Source organism: Phyllopteryx taeniolatus, chromosome 10 (assembly GCF_024500385.1).
Source record: "Phyllopteryx taeniolatus isolate TA_2022b chromosome 10, UOR_Ptae_1.2, whole genome shotgun sequence".
NCBI classification, from domain to species: domain Eukaryota; kingdom Metazoa; phylum Chordata; class Actinopteri; order Syngnathiformes; family Syngnathidae; genus Phyllopteryx; species Phyllopteryx taeniolatus.
In genome coordinates, this window is record NC_084511.1 from 14,454,192 (window position 1) to 14,477,954 (window position 23,763).

General features: G+C 39.5%; 1 protein-coding gene across 1 annotated transcript; it reads right to left on the minus strand.

Annotated features, from left to right (window-relative positions):
- Positions 1-1,550: 1,550 nt before the first annotated feature.
- kif3a (kinesin family member 3A) lies at positions 1,551-23,692 on the minus strand. Its single transcript, XM_061787329.1, has 17 exons — positions 23,495-23,692; positions 22,803-23,076; positions 21,198-21,342; positions 20,836-20,920; positions 20,539-20,644; positions 20,149-20,288; positions 16,779-16,976; positions 16,497-16,671; positions 16,292-16,390; positions 12,599-12,755; positions 11,745-11,925; positions 8,587-8,697; positions 8,125-8,250; positions 7,040-7,093; positions 6,836-6,904; positions 6,602-6,732; positions 1,551-3,701 (listed from the first exon to the last, which is right to left on the minus strand). The coding sequence occupies exons 1-17, from the start codon at positions 23,498-23,500 to the stop codon at positions 3,653-3,655; spliced, it is 2,106 nt and encodes a 701-aa protein (XP_061643313.1). The 5' UTR covers positions 23,501-23,692; the 3' UTR covers positions 1,551-3,652.
- Positions 23,693-23,763: the final 71 nt, after the last annotated feature.

Sequence of the window (23,763 nt, forward strand, 5' to 3'; positions counted from 1 at the left end):
TACAGTAGGCCTACTGTCGTCGTGTATTTATATTTTGTTGACCTTTTTTCCTCGACAGTTGGAGAATATAAAGGTGCACAGGCCAAAGCACACAACATGTGGGGTAGGTTTGAGAGATTTGGAAATGACAGCAATGTGGGCTTTTTTACATGAACGTGTAATTGTCAGTGGCCTATTCGTTACAGAAACATTTCTTTTGCGAAGCTGAGCAAAATATTTTATCCATTTTCTATAGCGTTTGTCCTCATTTGGGTCACGGGTGAGCTGTCGCCCATCCAGACTGACATTACCAGTGAGGCGCAGTCCACCCTGGACTGGTTGGCAGTCATTCACAGGGCACATACAGTGGATAAAGTCTACATACCCATGTTCAAATGCCAGGATTTTGTGGTGTGTGTTGGGGGGGAACCAATATAATTTCAATACTTTTCCACCATTAATGGGACATATACCCTGTACAACTCATTTGAAGACGATCTTTTTTAGAGGGGAAGTAAAAATAATGTGGTTGCACAAGTGTGCACACCCTCTTATGAGGATGTGCCTGTTTAGAGTCAACCAATCACCTTCAAATTCATGTTAATGCCAAGTTCCTCCGATTAAACCCAAATAAAGTTCAGATGTTTCAGTAGGCTTTTGCTGACATTGTTGCAGTTACATTTTACAGTAAAAGCCATAGTTTACAGAGAGCTTTCACAGCATTAGAGGGATCTCATTGTTAAAAAATAATTAGTAAGAAGGGTACAAAAGCATTTTCCAAGGTAAATATACCATGGAACAAGTCATCATGAAGATAGCCATCCTATCTGGACATCCCTCCTACATTGATGAAAAGATGAGAAAACTCATCAGAGATGATGCCAAGAGGCAGACAGCATCGTTGAAGGAGCTGTAGGAATTTCTGGCATGTACAGGCTGTTTAGTGCTTGACAATCTCCTCTCTTCATATGCCCATAAACCATCCAAGGTCAGCTGCATTTTGCAATAACACACTTGAACTCCCCCAAAGGCATGTGGGAAAATGTGTTATAGTCCTATGCACGCAAGGTTGAACTTTTTGGCCACAATTTCCAAAGGTAGGTTTGACACGTGATGTGGTATACCTTGCATCATGAACTTTCCTGCATATGCAGGACAAGTAGATGTCAAATTTGACAATAGAGTACACCTAACTCCTTCAGAGTATTCTAGACTTTTGCTAATGTTTTTTTTTTTCTCTTGGCCACCCCTAAGGTTTTTGCTGTCACTCTTGGCTGTTTCCCCCCACAGCCCCCAACTTATTATTGCATTCTACACTTACATTGATCTAATTGGACTTCATATTGGGAATGGACTATACCAAGCCAATGAATACAATATAAATATTTTTGATCCCCTGGAAATGGGGATCCATATAATCTGGATCACAACATGTACAATGTAATGGATTACATTATACATTACAAGCTGCATTACAAAACCTTCCATGAGTCAACACTATAATCACCAAGGTCACATACTCAAGTCTTCTATATCATCAAGAGAAAGACAAAAAGAGCAACAATGTGAGGTAAACGTGTATAAAATAATTTAATAAATAAAACATCCAGGGTGAATGTAAACATTTGACATATGATATAAAACAAAAGCCAGTTTGCCTCCACTACGAAACACACACGTGAAATTTAAATGACCTTCACAGAGCCTCAAATGAGTGCATTACACTAAGGCATACAGTAAATATGGTGCATCTCAATAATATAGCTGTAACTTTTCAAAATAGAAGACGAGTAAGTGGCACTAACGAGAGCTGGCTGGCATGCATGCTCCCAAAGTTTCTGACCTACGTGAAATAGTAGAACGCGCACTTTCACTTAAATACTAAGGACTACTAAAAGGTCTTTTCAGAGTAGAAGCATTTGACTTCACCTTGAAAAACTGAATTAGTCTTAAGGATCGATACCGCAAATTACTGCATTTAGTTTCCAATGAATAAAACAGTTGCCTTTTTCATAAAAAGTGTGAAAACAACTATCAGAACATACAGATCCAGTTTATAGTTCACATATTTTCCTGTTGTCATGGAAATATGGGGATGAAGTTCTTCAAACTGTTCTTTTTCAGGGACAGAGTAATTGTAGAACTGATTACAATCAATTTTTGACTTATATGAAATCAAAAGGATCTACAATCAAACCCAAACTTAATTCACCATACCATACATTTTGATTTGTTGAATGGTTATTCTTTAGCAGGAAATGACACAACAAAGTGGAAAAAGATTGTAAGATATTGAGCTAAGCTAATATTTAAGAATGATTTTAATAATTGCAATTTTCATTGGGTTTTTAATTTCGAAAAAAATAAATAATAATAATAAAAAAAATAAAAAAAAATTCAGTTGTAAATGAATTAACTGCCATAATTGTTCTCAGCCCTGATCATCAGATTTCAAAACTCTGAGAGACCAGCCACTCGAGGCTCTGTCAGGGGGGACTGTATACTCCCAATGTTCAAGACTTCTTTTGGACAGTCCAGTTGCTCCTCTAAAGGAGCCAAACTTTAGAATTTGCTTCCCAGGGAGTTCGGGGCTGGAGATTGATCCTATGCTATTTGGCAGGGACCTAAAAAATGGCTCAAGCCTGGACAGTGCTGCTTGAATGAAAATTTTGATGCATAATATTAAAACTACTTGCTTGCTTTGACACCAGTCTTAAATATGGACTATTGTCTTTATTCTATCCATCTACCTTCTGTAATTCTATGCACCTTCTACAATTAAATTCCTGTTGTGCTAAAACACTTAAAACAATACATTTGGTTCATCCAATGTTTTGTGATGTTCATATCAAATAAAATAAAGAGTCCTATTTGACAATTTCGCAGAAAGACTTTTTTTTTTGCACCGTTCTACAAGATCCTGGTAACGAGCATAATTGAGAGCATTTATAACATTTGTATCCCTATATTCAGACAAGGTGTGGATTTGAAATATGACATTTTGGTCAAATTATACAAAAAATGGGTAAAAAAGGGTTTATGTACAGAATCTTAAGGCCACATAAGTCTTTTCCTATTTTCGTGTGCATCATTTATAGCTACAAAAGACCCATTCAGCAAATGAAAATTAAGTTCAACTTGAAATTTGGTCTGTCATTTTGGGCTTCACTGTGCATCTCAAAACATTATTTTTTTAAATTATATTGTAATATTGTTTATATTTTAAAATTCCTATTTTTATTCATGTTGCTTCTATGTATATAACAAAAATCATTTGAATGGTATAAGACGAAGAATAACAGTAAAGCCAAAGAGCTTTGATAAGTATGATTGAACAATCACTCTGCTGCAGAAAAAGAACACATTTTGCCATGATATTTTAGCAGTCCAGATTTACAGATCAGATTAGAATCCTCTTTATTGCCAAGTATGTACCTGCTGTTCGAGGCGCTGATTTAACAGCTCCATTAACAGGGGCTGCTGCTGCGGAAATTACTTTCAAAACTATAGGGTATGTGAAGCTGGGGACCATATTGACTATAATAATCCAAACAGCTAATCGCTGTGTCACATTTAAAACCGTGTCAGGTATACAGTGTACTCAGATCATCTTTTAAATAAGGATCATCAGTTAATTCAACAAGAGACTTCTTCAGTTGACACTGCCATGTTGTCACTGCAGAGGGGACTCGACGGCCGCCTCTGCTTTTGCAGACCTTTTCCTGTGAGGGAACGATACCAGATAAATGTTAGCGCTGTATCCGGAAGGCTGCTTCTCAGAAATGTAGTTTATACTTGACATCAGCGCGAACATGCCAATGTTTCACACTATCAACTATCAATGAACACATAACCTCATTAAAATAACTTGCACGATTACACGAAACACTATATGAGGGTTCAAGTTCAAATGCTATGAGCCTATGAAAACATTACTGGTCATCAATCTTCTACCACGTATCTTGTTCAAGCTGTAGTTTAACCCAGTTGACTGTGAGCGAGAGTTGGACTACAACAGTGATTGGGACCTACTGTGTCTGCAAGGAAGTCAGGCGAGTGAACCACACCACTATCAGTGACCCAATTACTAGACATTAATCACACCATGCAAGAGTATGAAGAGCATTACTCAGATTTAGGTTTTAACTTCTGAGCAGCAAAACCAATTTGAGCAACATGGGAACAGCTCACGATACACAAAAAGTCACAAATGGGTGACTCTGGGATGCTGTTGTCTTTTGGCAGGGAATCACATTATCCCATAAACAAATGGAATTATAGTGACATGAGCGGCATATTTTCAAACAAACTTAAATGCCTTTTACACTGAGAGGTTATTTTTATGCAAAAACAACTCATTACATTTTGGTCAGGCTCTAAGTAAATGTGTAGATGCAATAATATTGTCTACTCGTGTTGGGGCCAAATCGTAGCAGTGACCAACCAAACTGGGTTTCTAGAGTATCTGCCCACTTATAAAGTGTTGATTTACACAAAAAGTAAAACATTTTGAGCTGCCTATTTCTGAAAATGTGTCTGTAAGCGAGCCTTCCAGAAGTTTGCCAAATTGCAAGCTCATGTACCAGCTAGCCTCTGAATAGTCGCCATGTTCAAGCGACGGCCAGATCACAGATTGAAACACTAAATCAGTCTAATATTACTACTGGGGAATAATTAACATCAAACATTAACAATAAAAATGTCGTTTTTCGCAACTATTTACACAATGCCACCAGGCATGCTGGGGATACCAGCGTCAACTTCCCCTACTCTCAAGTGTTTTGAGCGCACCAGAACATGTGTGCACAAAAACGTGTTTTTATGCAAGAACTCTATATAAACATTTACTATTTTTCAGTTTTTGGCCATGTGCTCAATCCCACCCACTCATTTTGCTCTCAACCACAAATTCACCATCTTTGCCATAGATATGAATAATAGGTAGAAACGACATGCCCCTTTTGAGCTGTGGCGACGCAGAGCTAGTGGGGGCAAAGTGTCGGCACATTCCACGTTTGTGGATAGCAAGAAAATCGAAATAACAAGGATGCCTGCACATTGTGCTGCATTCCGTTGCACACAACTGCATACAATTACAATAAGGGATAAGGGACTAACTAACCTTATATATTTTTGGGGCTTTTCCCAGATTTTCTGTATTAATAGCACACGCTTTGGCGTTGACAAAAAACAAAATCTCATGAAAATCAGTTGAGAAATGAGCAAGCTATGACTCATTTCCAATGCCCATGCATTGCTTTTGATGGGAACATCGCCCACGCCAATGTGGCCTACATGTAGGCACGTTGCTTAACTGATTGCTACAACGCATTGGCAGATCGCCTCTTCTCATCATATCTGTGGCCCTTACGGTTACGCTACATGATCTTACAAATGTGCCATAACATCAACCAATCAGGAGTTGGCCAGCAGGGAAAATTCTGATTGGCTGTTTAGGATCCAATCATAACTAAGCTCCCTAGCTAGCGGGTTAGCTCGCTAGTTACCTCACTCGGTTGTCTAATGTCAAGTGTGGGTCCACATAACAGAGACACTTTAGGGAATGTTAACTGTTTATTAAACACGGCAGCCTCCATTATTCGGCCTGTGGCTCACACTGACAAGACATTTGAGCATTGAGCACATACTGTACAAACATATTTGAGTGAAAGTTTATATTCACGGGACGTGTTTTCAAAACATTCAGCGGAAATGCCCACAGTGTCCGAGAGCTGGGAGGAGGCCTCCATTTTTCAAGATTTTGGAGTCACATTTTACATAATTGGCCAGATTTGGCAGGGTTCTGTAGTGTGTCGAATTTATACAACATTTTTATTTTTCACTTTATTGTCGATGTGACAATAAATGTAATGACAGCAATACTCTGCATTGGTCCTGCAGTACAGAGGGCAGGGTGAGGAGAGGCTTAATCGCATGAGACAGGGCTTTCCCCCTCACCTCAAAATACACTAATTGCAAATGTGCTGTAAATCTTCATCCACAGAATAGTGGCGCCGACAGTCAAGACACCTGGGAACTGTTATAATAATATAGTCTGTACACCTGTTTAAATGCCAGGTTTTGTGATATACAAAATGTGAACAAGATAAATCATTTTCATCATCTCAATTGAAAAAAACTAATCTTTGATAGGGGAAGTATAAAGAAACAACTGAGATAATGTGGTTGCACAAGAGTGAACACCGTCTTACAATTGGAGATGTTGCGGTGTTCAGAATTCAAAGTCGTTTAAATGGAGTCAGCACACACCTGCTATCATTTAAAGTTCCCCTGATTAACCCCAAATAAAGTTCAGCTGTTATAGTAGGCTTATCCTGACATTGATTTTCTTTTCAAGCAGAAGCCTGAAGGTTTTGTTCTAAAACTGACTGCCATTTGAAACTTATTAATTCCCTCCACAGTATCTCAGTTTTTTTATTTTTACTTCCCCTCTCGGAAAAAATATTATTAATATTGAGAATTAATCCCCCCCAATTGAAAAGTTATGAAATTATTTATCATGGTCTCATTTTTTAAATAGGGTTTTTCCTGGCATTGGAAAAGGTGCGTCAACTTTTTGTATCCCATGTATGTCTTTAAGTGTGGACTGTGTTACGATTACCTGCGCCCAGTCTTGGGCCGGCCGCTCTTGCTACTTTTTGAGGTCTTGGGCCTCTCTAGTTTCATCAATGACTGTTGCATGCTCTCCTCTGTGTAAGCCAAATACACGTAAGACAGGTCTACTTCGAAAGGCTGCAGGATGAGATGAGAGAGTAAAGCACAGTGTCGAGAAGAAAAGTAACAGATTTGAACGTTTGTCATCTAGACTTGGACAAATACAGCAGAAAAGACTTACATCTTTTTCTTTTTTGCCTGGAGCAGGTGTCTGTTTTCTCATATTGTTGCCAGTGAAGGCGACACATTTCTGACACAAGAGGGCAATACATATTAGAGAGAATACTTAACTTGACACCCACTAACCATCAGGTACACTTACACAAATCGCATTAAGCCTAAGATTTATTATGAAGTTAGTTTAAAATAAAATAGAAAATCTTACCAGCTGCCATTCTCCAATGTCTTCATTCCAGTTCACATAGTTCTCAATCATCTCCTACAAAAATATGTATGTTACAACAGATGGATAAATATGATAGTGTATTTTCACAACTAGATTGGATCCATGTAGTGCTGGCAGTTCACAGAGAACTTTGCAAGGAAAGAAAAAGTGTACCCAATGCAGTTTCTAGCTACGTCAGTGGTTCTTAATCTGGGCTCAATCAAACCCTGGGGATTCTGTGAAGGTCAAGACTCACACACACACACACAGTGCGTGGGTTTGTTCTGTTCACCTCACTCATATGATCCATGACGTCACACTCCGTTCATTGACTGCATACCGTTTGTTACAACGTTTTGCAATGTTACCACTTTCCAAGCGATCCTTTTTCTGGATGGCAGGGATAAAAAATGAAGAAGAAGATTTGCAAAATTTATGAGAGGGGCAATTGCCAAGGTGAAGCCACGCATTTCTGAACTTTTCTCTGTAAGGCAACAGCAGGGTACCGTAAATATTAATTGAGTAAGTAGTAAGTAAGTAAGTAGTTGTTTTTGTGTGAAATTCATGTTTTGTTGTTTTTCTTTGAACAAAGTGATTTTGTGTACAACTGATTTGAGGTTCATTTTGTGCACTAATAAAATATACAACTGTATTTTGAATCTGGAAAAAAAAAGTATTTCCAATTATGAAGGGGTTTGGCGAATGCACAAATGCAACTGTGGGTTTCGGTACCTCCAACAACATTAGGAACCACTGAGCTAGGTAGAGAGCAGCTATGGCATCAGTGTACACTCTTATTCCAATGACTTGTAGCCTCTGGCTTTGTTCTTATTTCTAACAGAAAAAGTACGAAGAAACAACATTCTAACATAATTGACAACACAGGGAACTATTCTTAATCTCAATCTAATTTGACATTTATAACTGACAAATAGAATAAGAAAGTATTGGTTGTTTAGTCTGCCCTGAGCATGTTAGATTCACATCATATTATTAATGTCTCTCGGCAACTAATTTACATTTACATAAATGGGAGACGCCAACCTTTTAGCGTGTATAAACCAATCAGACATGTAAATGCAGACCTGGTATTCTTGAGGTATAAAGTTGTCTATGATCAGCATTTGGAGTCGCAGCTCCCGGCTCAGCTGGCGAATGTTCTCCAGCAGGCCCTCAATCTCTCTGTGATGCTCTTGTTGCAGATCTGCCAACTAAAAGACATAGCTGAAGTATGAAGTATAAGGCACAGCAGAAGACAGGGCGTCAATGTAATAACGGAATGTTTCACATGGCATATCTGACCAAGTTCGAATAATTACCTCCTTACGTTTTCACCAGCATGTGTTTGTTTCCAGCACAATTCTACTGATTTTCACAAAACATTGAGGAGCAAATGTGGCATTTAAGATTTGGGAAACACTTTTCTGCCACCTACAGGACACAGGTGATCAACCTTGATGAAGGTCTGTCCTTTCCTTTCCAAGATGCTTTTTTTCAAAATCTAATTAAACTTTTGCTAAATATATGCCCCTGCTGGTGCTACTTACTTCTGATTTCGCAGCCATCAACATGGTCCACACTTTCTTCAGTTTCTTGGTCTTCCCTTGGGCCTCCTCCTGAAGGCTTGTGTACTTCTCCTCAATGTCCAGGCGCTCTTGCTGTGTTTAGACATTATATATTATAAACCCCAATTCTAATGAAATTGGGACATTGTGTGAAACGTAAATAAAAACAGAATATAATCATTTGCAAATCCTTCTCAACCTATATTCAATTGAATACAGTACAAAGACAAGATATTTAATGTTCAAACTGATGAACTCTGTTTTTTGCAAATAACCTCTCAGTTTGAATTTGATGCCTTCAACACATTCCTAAAAAGCAAGGACAGTGGCAACAAAAGACTGGGAAAGTTGAGGAATGCTCAAAAACACCTGTTTGAAACATTCCGGAGGTGAACAAATTATTTGGCAACAGGTGAGTGTCATGATTGACATTGTAGCAAGCAAGGGTAGGGCAAGGTTCATCACCTTGTGAACAACTATGTGAGCAAATAGTCCAACAGTTTAAGAACATTTCTCAACGTACAATTGCAAGGAATGTAGGGATTTCCTCATCTACAGTCCATATCATCATCAAAAGTTTCATAAGACTGTGGAGAATCTCTGCACGGGGCAGCCGTGGCCCAATGGTTAAGATCATCGCCTGCCACCGTGGGGGGACCTAGGTTCAAGACCCCGACTGGACCATCCACCAACATCTCCCGAACTCACGGCTGTGGTGTCCTTGAGCAAGACACTGATACAACGAACTGCTCCCCGCGCTTCAGCTGCCCCCTGCTCCAGTGTGTTCCACTAACGTGTATGTGTTCACTGTGATGGGTTAAATGCAGAGAACAAATTTCGAGGGCATGCATGCATGTTCTTGACAATAAAAGGTGATTCTTCTTCTTCTTCTTCTTCACAAACTGCAAGGCCGAAAACCAGCATTGAATGCCTGTTACCTTTGATCCCTCAGACGGCACTGCATTAAAAACAGGCATCACTGTGTAACAAATATTGCCACGTGGCCTCAGGAACACTTCAGAAAACCATTGTCAGTTAACACTGTTCATCGCTACATCTACAAATTCAAGTTAAAACCATGCAAAGCGGAAAAGTGTGCTGTGATCTGACGAGTCCACATCTCAAATTGTTTTTGGAAATCATGCACTTCATGTCCTCTAGGCAAAAGAGGAAAAGTACCATTCGGATTATTCAAAAGACAGCATCTGTGATGGTATGGGGGTGTCTCGTACCCATGGCATTGCTAACTTGCACATCTGTACATGCTGAAAGGTACATACAGGTTTTGGAGAAACATAGGCTGCCATCCAAGCAATGCAGCCCTATGGGGGGGCTCAAGCCAGTGCAAACTGTAGGCCGGTCCCAAGCCCGGATAAATGCAGAGGGTTGCGTCAGGAAGGGCATCTGGCTTAAAACTTTGCCAAACAAATATGAGCGTTCATCCAAAGAATTCCATACCGGATCGGTCGTGGCCCGGGTTAACAATGTCCGTCACCGGCGCCGTCAACCTCCAGGGCGCCTGTGGAAATTCAGTTACTGTAGGTTAAGTCAAAGAAGAAGAAGAAGTGGAAAGCGGGTTCTTCGGCAGAAAGAGAAGAGGAAAGCACAGAGCCTACAACTGAATGTGGGGACTTTGAATGTTGGGACAATGACAGGAAATCTTGGGAGTTGGTTGACATGATGATTAGGAGAAAGGTTGATATATTGTGTGTCCAGGAGACCAGGGGGAAAGGCAGTAAGGCTAGAAGTTTAGGGGCAGGGTTTAAATTATTTTACCTTGGTGTAGAGGGGAAGAGAAATCGAGTCGGGGTTATTTTAAAAGAAGAGTTGGCTAAGAGTGTCATGGAGGTAAAAAGAGTATCAGATCGAGTGATGAGGCTGAAACTTGAAATTGAGGGTGTTATGTATGATGTGATTAGTGGCTGTGCCCCACAGGTAGGATGTGGAAACAGAATTGTGGCAAGGCACAGATCTGACCAAGGTTACAAAAAGATTTCTGCTGCACTTAAGGTTCCTAAGAGCACAATAGCCACCATAACCCTGAACTGGAAGACGTTTGCGAAGACCAGAAACATTCCTAGAGCTGCCCATCCAGCCAAACTGAGCAATCGCAGGAGAAGAGCCTTGGTGAGAGAAGTAAAAGAAGAACCCAAAGATCACTGTGGCTGAGCTCCAGCGATTCAGTCAGGAGATGGGAGAAAGTTCTAGAACGTCAACCATCACTTCAGCCTCTCCTCAGTGCAAGACACACTAAAAAACACCTGAAGGACTCCAAGATGGTGAGAAATAAGATTCTCTGGTCTGATGAGACCAAGATAGAACTTTTTGGCCTTAATTCTAAGGGGTATGTGTGGAGAAATCCAAGCAGTGCTTATCACCTGTCCAATACAGTCCAAACAGTGAAGCATGGTGGTGGCAGTATCATGCTGTGGGGGTGTTTTTCAGCTGGAGGGACAGGACGACTGGTTGCAATCGGTGGAAAGATGAATGAAGCCAAGTACAGGGATATTCTGGACGAAAACCTTCTCCAGAGTGCTCAGGACCTCAGACTGGGCCGAAGGTTCACCTTCAAAAAAGACGATGACCCTAAGCACACAGCTAAAATAACGAAGGAGGGTCTTCAGAACAACTTCGTGACTGTTATTGAATGGCCCAGCCACAGCCCTGACTTAAACCCAATTGAGCATCTCTGCAGAGACCTGAAAATGGCTGTCCACCAACGTTCACCATCGAACCGGAGAGCATCACTAAGGAGGAATGGCAGAGAATCCCCAAATCCAGGTGTGAAAAACTTGTTGCGTCATTCCCAAAAAGACTCATGGCTGTACTCAAAAGGGTGCTTCAACTAAATACTGAGCAAAGGATCAGAATACTTATGGCTGTTGGATATTTCCGTTTTTCTTTTTTAATAAATCTGCAAAAAAATAGTAGGTTGAAAAGGACTTGAAAATCATTGTATTCCGTTTTTATGTATATTTTTTAACGCCTTTTTTTATTTTTATTTTTTTTTACACAAATAAACAACATTTACATGGGTAGGCAGGTAGGGCGGGATGAACAAGATATTTTATTAAATTATTATTGCTTTTCATATGAACATAAAAATATCAGTTCACCAAATGATAACTTGTAACTGTTACCTCTTTCTCCTCCAGTTCCTTGCGAAGGCGTTCTGCCCTCCGTCGGCGTTCTTCCAACTCACTGTTGGACTCCTCCAGAAGTTTCTCCTGCTCCTCAGCCTTTGCTAACAGGTCGACGCCCCCTACGATCACCTTCTTCTCCAAGGCTGACAATTTCTCACGCAGAAGGTGATGCTCCTGCCTAGTTGTGAAAATACAAACAGTCAATCGTGAGAAATTAGATGTAGCACAATTTAAATCTGACTACGAACACAGCATGCAATCCTCTAATTTATGATACTGTACATTTACCATAAAAGTTGTCAACAGAATCAGGTTCCAATAATAAGGGAACATCTCTCGAACTGTTAAGTGTCTTTGGAATGATGTTGACAAAAATGGCATCACAAGTATCTCACTTAATATAGACAAAATGTTCCAAACTAGTGAACGGTGAACGACTGGTCAGCACATCTGCCTCACAGTTCTGAGGACCGGGGTTCAAATCCCGGCCCCGCCTGTGTGAAGTTTGCATGTTCTCCCTGTGCCTGCATGGGTTTTCTCCGGGCACTCCAGTTTCCTCCCGCATCCCAAAAACATGCATGGTAGGTTAATTGAAGACTCTAAATTGCCTGTAGGTGTGAATGTGAGTGCAAATGGTTGTTTGTTTATATGTGCCCTGCGATTTGCTGGCAACCAGTTCAGGGTGTACCCCGACTCTTGCCCGAAGATAGCTGGGATAGGCTATCAGCACGCCCGCAACCCTAGTGAGGATAAGCAGTACAGAAAATGGATGTTCCAAACTAAACTTTGACCTGTATTTTGAAACTGTATGTATGTTATGTTACATTTTATTGTTCTTCTGGTGGACTCACTGAGCTTTGAGAAGATCCTTCTCCCTCTTCTCCAGTTCGGCTTTTGCCTTGTTCCGCTCCTCCTCCTCCATGTCCAGCTTCGCCTCCAAAGCCTTTCGCTCCTCTTCAATCTTGGCCTGCATCTCCACCATCTTTTCTGGGGAAACCTTCTTTTTCCCTGAAGATAAGACACAAACAAGGTGCCATAAATTGACAGTTTATTGTTATTGTAATTTCCCCCAAACCAAAGACCGTGCAAGTTGTTTTTTTTTTTAAATAAAATTTAAATTGGAATGGCTATTAAAATATTTTACAAAATAATGTGTTATATATTTATTTTATTATTTTTATTTTTGGGAGGCCTTAACAATACCGGCCTATTGTTAGTGGTATAGTGCAATATTGAATATTTCAGTGGCACAATCTTTGTGAAGACAGACATCCACAGATGGTATTCATTCTTGGACAGAAATGTTAACAGTGGCTTAGAAACAAATTACTTCGATATACAGTGGACCCCTGCTATTCGTTGAGGATAGGAACTGGGCTGGACCGCGAATAGCGACAATCTGCAGATAATTGACGCTCATTAGAATTGCATTGAAAAAACAAATACATTATTATTATGATTATTATTATTTTTAAACCCTGATATTTTTGGAATACATGTGGATAAACCGCCAATATGCATTTTTTGGGATTGGTTCCTCCCAAAAAAGAAAAAAACAAAGAAAAACATTAATAAAATATTTTTTAAAAAAATACAATGAAAGAAAATCCGCAAATAGATGAATTCGCAGGTCCCGAACCACGAGTATGCGGGGGTCCACTGTTACGACTAAAATATATACAGTGGTGCCCTGAGGTACGAGTGATTCGACTTATGAGTTTCTTGAGATGCAAGCAGTCGTTTGGCCGATTCCTTGCTTTGACTTGTAACCGCAGACTTCAGATGCAAACGCTGTCTGATGGCTGTGAACTCAACTCACTTCACAATCAGCAGCACTTTGGCAAATACTGAACAACAATTCTTCAAAAAAGGCTTTAAGCTGTTTATTGCCACTCCCAGTTTAATGTTACTGTCAAAACTAAACATAAAGAAAGAGAATTTAAAACAACCACATACCTTAGCCTTTCAGTCCGCTATCTTAATGTGTTATATTAATTATGTTGCGGTGCTTTAACCATTTAAGCAACTGCTTGAAGACAAACTGTGTAGTAACAAATGTAGACATAACAGTACAAGTAATCCCTCGTTTATTACGGGGGTTACGTTCCAGACGAATCCCGGGACAGACGAAATCCGTGACGTAAACACCATATATTAATTTAATTATTGATGCACCGAAAGAAAATTCTAGACTGAAACCGAAACCGATAACCCGAAAGCCGAAACACCGGAAGAAATTAATGATCAAACTTCATTTGTAAGTGCTTTTCATACCAAAAAAAATACAACACAAAGCGCCTTACATTAATTACAATATAAAAATAAATCACTCGCCAATATTATAAAAATATGCCAAATATTAGTAAAATTGCATTCATGGCTATTTCTGCAGAGCTGCCAACCTATAGAAATTCACTTTCAGAACAATTTGTCTGAATTTCCAGATTTTTAAAATTATGTCAAGAACATTACCGTGGGACAGTTATTGCAGTATATTATGTAATAGGATAAAAAAAAATGTCTGTCTATTGTCGTACTACAGCGGCTCCAACTACCGGAGACAAATTCCTTGTGTATTTTTTACATACTTGGCAAATAAAGAGGATTCTGATTCTGATGTCATTATCAAACCGTGAGTGTAGGGTGTGTGCTTATATTGCTCCCAGGTGGCCAAGGCAGGCTCACTAGAAAGAGCAGCACAATGGTAGTGTGACAAAAACTGTTGATTTTTTATTCTATTTACTTGTCATTACTGTATGTTTTTATGAAGTACAATATTATGGAGTGCCATTTTTCTCTTCCTTAAACTACAAATTAGTACATCTTTGCGGGAAAAGGCTGGAATGGATTAATGGTATTTCCAATTAATTTCAATGGAAAAGATTATTTGAGATACAAGGGTTTTGAGTTGTTAGTGTGGTCATAGAACAAATTAAATTCTCAAGGCACCACTGTAAAGTGCTTCCTGCAAAAAGCGAAATCTTTGCTACAGGAAAGAAAGCATGAATATTTTTTCACCGACCTCTTTCTCCTTGAAAGAAGGTGTGGTAAAGACACAATGGCAGAAGGAGAAAGAGAAAGAATACATGACTGTTAACCTGAAATACCAAAACAGTAAAGACAAAAGAAAACAACAACACATCAATGAAACATGAAGGTGAAGCCCTGAAAGAGTGGAAGAATAAAGCCTAGATGAGCCATGAGTTGAATGTGAGAATTTAAAAATAAACAGTCTATTATTTATTATTAATAAAGACCCTGTGAAAGTCTGAGATTTGTTTCTACATACATTCAGAGGTGGGTAGTAGTGTGCTCCATTTAACTCTGTTACATTTACTCAAGTCACATTTTGGATAAATTGCACTTGTGAAAGTAGTTTGAATCAACCATACTTTTACTTGAGTATTTATGTGAAGAAAAATTTATATTTTTACTCCGTTACAATGACCGACATGCCATACTTTTATGTATCTATTATTGAGTGTGCGATCTCTTTTTAGACTTCATCTTCGACGACTTCTTCACGTGATCGGATCATCTCTACGGCAAACTGTTTTCCTGATTTTTTTTAGGGGTGGCTCAAACATTGTCTAGTGACGGAGTTTGGAGTCTGGCAAAAGTACTCTTCCCCCACTATATAAGAACTTCGTTCGCATTAGCGTTTATCCGGCGCAACTGCAGTGTACAGTAAGGTAACTAGCGATGCCTACACCCCTACAAAATTTATCTTCCCTTCAGAGAAAGAGTGGGGGTGTGGGGTAAGACTTGACAGCCAACGTGTGGACCAGGGCTTCAGGCTGGCGTGGCCACTTTAGAATGCCTCGTTGTTGTGGTGTAGAAAACCCCCATGATGACCCAGCCACCAGAGGCTTTAAGCGGATACATTTTTATGGCTCAAACGTAGGTCTGTGTAAGCATAAGAAAGACGCTAGACAAAGTAGCATCCATTTTTCCAGGTTGTCGCAGTGGTACTTGATTGACAGTTGAGCGGGTCGGGGCCCACAGCAACTGAGAGGGGAGGGAATAGCTTTATTTTTCTGAATTTTTAAGCCATATTATATTATTGACAATTTTATTTTAATCATTCAAATTTGGCAGGGTTGTTTACAACTCTTCTCTGTGGTGTGTCATATTTAGAAGACATTCATTTTCACTTTACAGGGAGTAATGTAATCTGTCAAAAATTTGCATATTTCTGCCAATGACCCATGCCAACATCAACAATGATGGGAGGATGCGGAGTGTGTGTCATATGCAATTTGCCGTCAGCATCATAAATTATCAGTCAATTAAACTATAGTATAAATAAGATATAGTAACCTACCTTATAGATACAGGATCTGACATCTTATGTCAAGTGAATACTAAACAGATCTCAGTCATAGAGCAGAAAAAAAAGTTTTTGAGAAAACTACTGCCAAGACGGTAAACGTCAATAAAATGTGATCTTAAGGCATTACGTAATACATGATAAAAGCATTTCACAAAATTTAACTACCTGCCTGTATGAGGACAAAATGTATTCAAATTGATGTAATTGTTACCTCTTCGTCGCCTGCGTCCTTGTCCAGCGTCCCCTCCCTCTTCATCCCCTTCATCGAGCTCATCTGACCCGCTACCCTCCGAGCCAGAGATCTCCTCACCTGGGATGGCATTATGGAACAATTTTAAGGTTGCATGGCAAATGCTACAACATAAGAGTGACTGTAATTTTGTGCTCAGTTTAAGTGGAAAAAAAAGCCTTATTACCTTCCTCTAGTTTCTTTTTCAGATCCTCAATCTCCTTCTGAAACTTGCGCAGTAGAGCTTCCTTAGGGTCCTCGTTGATTCTGGCTTTGTTCTTGATGTTTTTGGCTCTGTTAGCATAGCGCAGGGTACTGATGGTCTCATCATAGTTGTAGTCTGCAGGACCTATGTTTGCACACTGGGTGGCAATAAGAAAGAATGTTAACATGCTGAAATCTCACCAATTCTTGGAAAGTGATTCATTTGCTTGGTATGCAGGCGAATATTACAAACTTGGAATCTTACCATCAAGGTCTTCGAGTTCCCTCCGAGTGAATCCTGCAGCAAGCGGGTAAGTTTGGAGTTCCTGTAGGGCACATGGGTGCTTTTGCCATCCACCAGTGCAGAGATGACGTTACCCAGCGTGGAGAGTGACAGATTGATCTTTGTTGCTTCCTTGAGGCGCTGGCCAGTGGCTCCTGTTTTACCCTGTCTTTCTGAACCCTGTGAGGGGAGTGAAGAGATGAAAATAATAAGGCATAGGCCATGTCCACATAATCACAGAAATGTTATACAAAATTGGCCAGGGTGAGAGCTGCTCCTCTTTACTCTAGAGCAACACGGTTTCCTAATAGACAGTCTATTAATGTATTTTTAAGAGCACTTAAGCAAGTATTATGAAAAATAGTTTTGTTTTACCTTAAAGAGGGAAAAATACATAAGTGGACTCTAACCTTTGAAAATTTACTGCAATATTAATTTCCCTTTTCTAAAGTCATATACAGTGCCACAATAAAGTATTCACATCCCTTCACTTTTTCCACATTTTGCTGTTACAGACTCACTTTAAAGCAGATTTGAATATAGCTTTCTTGATAAAAAAAAAAAAATCTACATAAGATATCCCATAATGACAGAGTAAAAACATCGTTTCAGACAGTTGTGCAAATGTATGGAAAATGTAAACATTTAAACATAATAGATACACAAGTATTCACACCGTTGGCTTAATATTTTGTTGAAGCACCTTTGCAGCAATGACAGCCTCAAGTCCTCTTGGGTACAGTGGGGCAAAAAAGTATTTTGTCAGTCAAGTTCTCCCACTTAAAAAGATGAGAGAGGCCTATAATTTTCATCATAGGTATACCTCACCTATGAGTGACAAAATTAGAAAAAAATCCAGAAAATCACATTGAACTGATTTTTAAATAATTTATTAGGAGATTATGGTAATTATTATGTAACCTGTATTAATCGTACCTGTTTGAACTCATCAGTATAAAAGACACCTGTCCACCACCTCAAACAGTCAGACTCCAAACTCCACTATGGCCAAGACCAAAGAGCTGTCAAAGGACACCAGAAACAAAATTGTAGACCTACACCTTCAATTCTGCTGAAATTATTTTGTATCCTTCCCCAGATTTGTGCCTTGACACAATCCGGTCTCAGAGGTCTGCAGACAATTCCTTAGACTTCATTGCTTGGTTTCTGCTCTGATATGCACTGCCAACTATGAGACCTTATAGAGACAGGTGTGTGGCATTCCAAATTATGTTTATTCAACTGAATTTACCACAGCTGGACTCCAGTCAAGTTGTAGAAGCATCTCAAGGATGATCAGTGGAAATCAGATGCATCTGAGCTTAAGTTTGAGTGTGATAGCAAAGGGTGTGAATACTTGCGTACCTATTGTTTAAATGTTTACATTTTTTATAAATTTACAGAAATGTCTGAAAATATGTTTTTAATTTGTCATTATGGGGTATTTTATGTAGATTTCTTTTTAAAGAAAACTATACTCAAATCAGGTTTAGAATAAGTCTGACATACAGCGGCTGAAATAAGTATTTAACACGTCACCATTTTTCTAATTAAATATATTTCCAATGGTGCTCTTGACATGAACATTTCACCAGATGTTGGGAGCAACCCAAGTAGCCATACATACAAAGAATGTAGAACAAATAGGCTCAGAAATTAGGTTATGAGTAATAATGTGAAATGACACAGGGAAAAAGTATTGAACAGGCTAGCTGGTATTTATTTACTACTTTGTACAAAGGCCTTTGTTTGCAATGACTGGTTCAAGACACCTCCTGTATGGAGAAATTAGTCGCATGCATTGCACTGGTATGATTTTGGCCCATTCCTCCACACAAGCAGTCTTCAAATCTTGAAGGTTCTGTGGGCTTCTTTTATGGACGTTGATGCTGCCACCACCATGCTTCGCTGTTGGGACTGTATTGGACAGGTGATGAGCAGTGCCTGGTTTTCTCCACACATACCACTTAGAATTAAGGCCAAAAAGATGTATCTTGGTCTCATCAGACCAGAGAATCTTATTTCTCACCATCTTGGAGTCATTCAGGTGTTTTTTAGCAAACTCCATGCAGGCTTTCATGTGTCTTGCACTAAGGAGAGGCTTCCGTAGGGCCACTCTGCCATAAAGCACCGACTGGTGAAGGGCTGCAGTGACTTTCTAGAACTTTCTCCCATCTCCATCTCTGGAACTCAGCCACAGTGATCTTTGGATTCTTCTTTACCTCTCTCACCAAGGCTCTTTCCCCCCCAATTGCTCAGTTTGGCCGGAAGGTCAGCTCTAGGAAGGGTTCTCTGGTCATCCCAAACGTCTTCCATTTAAGGATTATGGAGGCCACTGTGCTCTTAGAAACCTTAAGTGCAGCAGAATTGTTTTTGTAACCTTGGCCAAATCTGTTTCTTGCCACAATTCTGTCTCTGAGCTCTTCAGCCAGTCCCTTTGACCTCATGATTCTCATTTGCTCTGACATGCACTGTGAGCTGTAAGGTCTTATATAGACAGGTGTGTGGCTTTCCTGATCAAGTCCAATCAGTATAATCAAACACAGCTGGACTCCAATGAAGGTGTAGAACCATCTCAAGGATGATCAGAAGAAATGGACAGCACCGAGTTAAATATATGAGTGTCACAGTAAAGGGTCTGAATACTTACGGCTGTGTGATATTTTTAATAAATCTGCAAATATTTCAACAATTCCGTTTTTTTTCATGTCAATATGGAGTGCTGTGTGTACATCAATGAGGAAAAAAATGAACTTAAATGATTTTAGCAAATGGCTGCAATATAACGAATGAAAATTTTAAGGTGGTCTGAATACCTTCTGTACCCACTGTAAGCCTGTAACCAATGGCATCGTTATGTTTTGCAACAATTGGTTTGCAATGGTTTTGAGACAGCTCTTTGCTCTTATCCATCACGAGATGTTTCGTAACTCACACCTCGGCAATGAGACCTTTTTGTAGGCTATCAATTAGGACTGAACTAGCTGCTCTTCATTGGTACTGACAAGGGGCTGGATTGCTATTTGATTACTGATAGATTTTAGGTGTTGTCTTGGGTTTACATGCCTTTTTGCACCTCCCTTTCTTCATGTGTTCAATACTTTTCCCCTGTGTCATTTCACATTATTACACACTTAATTTCTGATTTGTTCTACTTTCTTTATATGTATAGATTACTTGGGTTGTTGCCAACATCTGGTGAAAATTTTATGTCAATAGCACCTTTGGAAATATATTTAGTGAGAAAAATGGCGACGTCTTAAATACTTATTTTAGCCGCTGTAGCAAAATGTGGAAAAAGTGAAGGGGTGTGAATACTTTCTGGTGGCACTGTAACTAATGTTTTACATACTGCGAGATCAACCAGATGAAGTTTTCCCATGCGCACGTGCTGGTTTCCATCCACACCCTTTTCGCTGCACTCGATGGTGATGGTGAATATGGCGTGCGATCTCGAGCTGTGCTCATTCATATTTGTAGCACCAACAGATCCTGTTGAAAGGGAAATACAGAAAACCACAGTTTGTTTTCATCAATGATGTAGCTACACAAAAAACAACTATTTTATGTGAATTAAGAGGCTACCCAGTTTTGTACAAAGTACAAGCTTGTTATTAAAGTCTCTTTCCAGTCAGTTTGAGTTCCTTATAATTTTCAATGTGGTTTTCCATATCACTCTACTGAAAATCTTTACAAACACATGTACAATAATGTTGGAATATGTGGTTAAGTCTCTTCTTACGGTTTTTGTTGCCCAAAGTCATGATCCTGTCCATGTCATCAGCATTGTTTGCCACATACCCAGAAAGATCTTTGATATAAACGCCAACATCTGGTCTTTCTTTAACCTATGCGGGAGAACAAAAACACTTGATGATGCACAACAATTATTCAGTCCATGCAGCCAAGTCTCCTCACTTGCTTTTTTTTTTTTTTTTTTTTTTAAGTTACCAGAATTCTAAAAATGACACTGTCTTTAACTGCTCGGTTTCAATATTACTCACTGGATCAAAACAATTATGGGTTATAGATTTGATACCTCCAGTCTCTGCGTCTGGTCCTTGGCCAACAAGTCACGCACTTCTTCATTATAAATCTCAAGGTATGATACATGAACCAAAAACCTGTTGAAGTGTAAGACACCAGATAAGACTACCAATTTGTCATTCCGTTCAATTTCTCAAGCATCAGAATCTTAAAACGCATGTAAAAATAACTATCCAAATCCTACTTCCAAGCATGGCATTAATGTTAGAGGTGTAGACTTTTTGAATTTGTACATATAAATAAATGTAACAATGCAATGTATATTATAAATAAATGTAACAATGCAATGTATATATAAAAAGGTAAATGTTGATAATGTAGCAAAAAAGCCTCAAATTAGTAATGTCTATGTACCTAGTGTCCCCCTCTGCTTTGGCAATGTGACCAAATATATGGGCAAAGGAGTTGGGTATTATCCCTCGGAGCTCTGGCACTGCCCGTACACCTTCCATGGTGAAAGTCTTCCCGGTTCCAGTTTGTCCATAGGCAAAGATGGTACCTAAAATGGTCAGAAATATACAAAGAAAAAAACATAATTTAAAAAAAATCCATTTGGAGATAAAGGATGGGTTGCAAAATACAACAAATAAAATTCTGACAATGAATAATCAATTCTGTGACTACGCCTGACTAATATACATGTAATTGGCTTTTCATTGGCCCATGTGCTACCCAATACACAACAGTGTCTCATTTTTGGAGAAGCATAACACTGAGTTTTGAACAATATTTATCATTTGTGGTTGTAGTTTACAGAGATATACATACACAACGTCACAACATGAACTGATAGTTTTAAACACAAATAAATGCCTCTGAATTTGTGCAATTTGAATTAACTTGATACCACCACAAAAACATTCCAGTGGCAGCAATGATAAAAATTTGATGACAAAGGAACAGGAATTGGACTTGAAAACATCATAGCGACAGAAGCTGTACAGTCAGTGCAATATAGCCAAGTCTACATCAATAATATAAGAATGGAACGCAAATCAGAAAGTCAGTTGGTTTTGTGTTTATGTGAAGGCACTTACCAATTAGGCAAAAATAACCAGGGTCTGCACAACTGCCATGAGCAAAATCCTTTATTTTTTAACACTAACATACAGCTGATTAACTTGTTTTTACACCCAATGATGTTAAAATGTTAAACTTCGCATGCAGTTTTATGTAAGTTTGACCTTGTAATAGTAATTGGCCTCATCAAAGCTGGTGACGAGTATGTGTATCGACAGCAAGTGGAGCAGCTGGAGCTTTGGTGAGGCCGACACAACCAGGAGCTGAACACGCTCAAGACAGTGGAGATGATCATGGACTTCAGGAAGCTTCCTTCGCCACAGCTGCCCCTCACGCTGTCCAACTGCCCTGTGTCAACCGTCGAAACTTTCAAGTTCCTGAGAATTACAGTCTCTCAGGACCTGAAGTGGGAGACCAAGATCAACTCCATCCTCAAAAAGGCAGACATTCCAACGGCTTCTTCCCTCTTGCCATTAAATTGCTAGAGGTTAAGTGACTCTCCGTAGTGTGTTTTTATGTCTTAAAAGTATTTGTCAGAATGGCTGTCTGTTAGAGCGGCTCCAACTACCGTAGACAAATACCTTGTGCGTTTTTGACATACTTGGCAAATAAAGAGGATTCTGATAAAATCCTTAATCCTTATCAGATTCTTACAAACTAGGGCTCATTTTATTGCCATATCATTCCTCAATCCAATGATATTGTCTACTTTGATATACAGGAATCCTGAAAATTTTAGTAATATACCTACACCCTTCTGTTAAATGTAGTGTACTTGTACAGCACTGCAAACTACAATAAAAAAAAATAATAAATAATAATAAAACCGCCCCTGAATCTTGTCATACAGTGCAAGTGTACCTAATATAGTGTCTGGTGGGCATATAAGAATCCACACAGGCTGTTAAGCTAAATTATCACATTATAGTACCGTTTTACCATTGTATCCTGCTAGCACCGAGTCAACGATGGGCCGGGCTGTGAGGTTGTAGACATCCAGCTGTTTGCTTTCTGGTCCAAACACCGTGTCAAACGTGAAGGTTTTGGGGGGCTCCTGTTGTGTCTCCAGCTTGTTGACTGTGATGGTGCCGCGGATCTCGTCCACGGCGACGGCCTGCTTGTGGCACATCGCATTCTCTTTCTGGTTCAGTGGACGACACCGTACCACCACCTTGACGTTATCGCACACCTCCGGCTTGTCAAGCTTATTGCTCTGAAAGATAACACGGTCGGTCATTGTGCGCACGTAACCACAGTCAAAACGCTCGAGTGGAAAACTGACAAGGATGCAGTTTAATATGAAATAATTAGCATCGTGTAGGTAGCAAGAGGATTCCGAGTAGGTTGGTGATGAAGCATTATTTTCTGATAATAGGCGTTTGGTTGCTAAGGATGACGAGACACAAACATTCCAGATAACAGCAACGGTGTTAAGAACAAAATTGAGACGTATATCCAGCGACTATACGAAATCGTCGTAATAGATATGTAACAACGCGCAAAGTGTACATTTCCCCAGTACTCTGGTTAACGGCGAGTGAGCTAATAAGCTAACCGGTTAGCATCACATTATTGGGATCGGAGGAAGGGAGGAACCCTTGGCGAACAAAACAAAATACAAAGCGACTTACCGGCATTGTAAAACAGCAGGGATGTAGCTAAAAGTATACGTGCAATGACTGGTACTTGTTTGGCTGTGTTCGTTGGACATTAGACTTGCTATTTGAAGAATTTAAATGCCATCGTAGAATCCATAACATCAGTGTCACGTTCGATAGCTTGGATGAGACTGTCTGCGCATGCGTCACCTGCTGTGGCGGCGACAAATGTAAATTCCTGGCAGTTGTCATAATGCGACAATGTTGAAGTTTTTAATGGCATTCATCACAAAAAGTCGCCC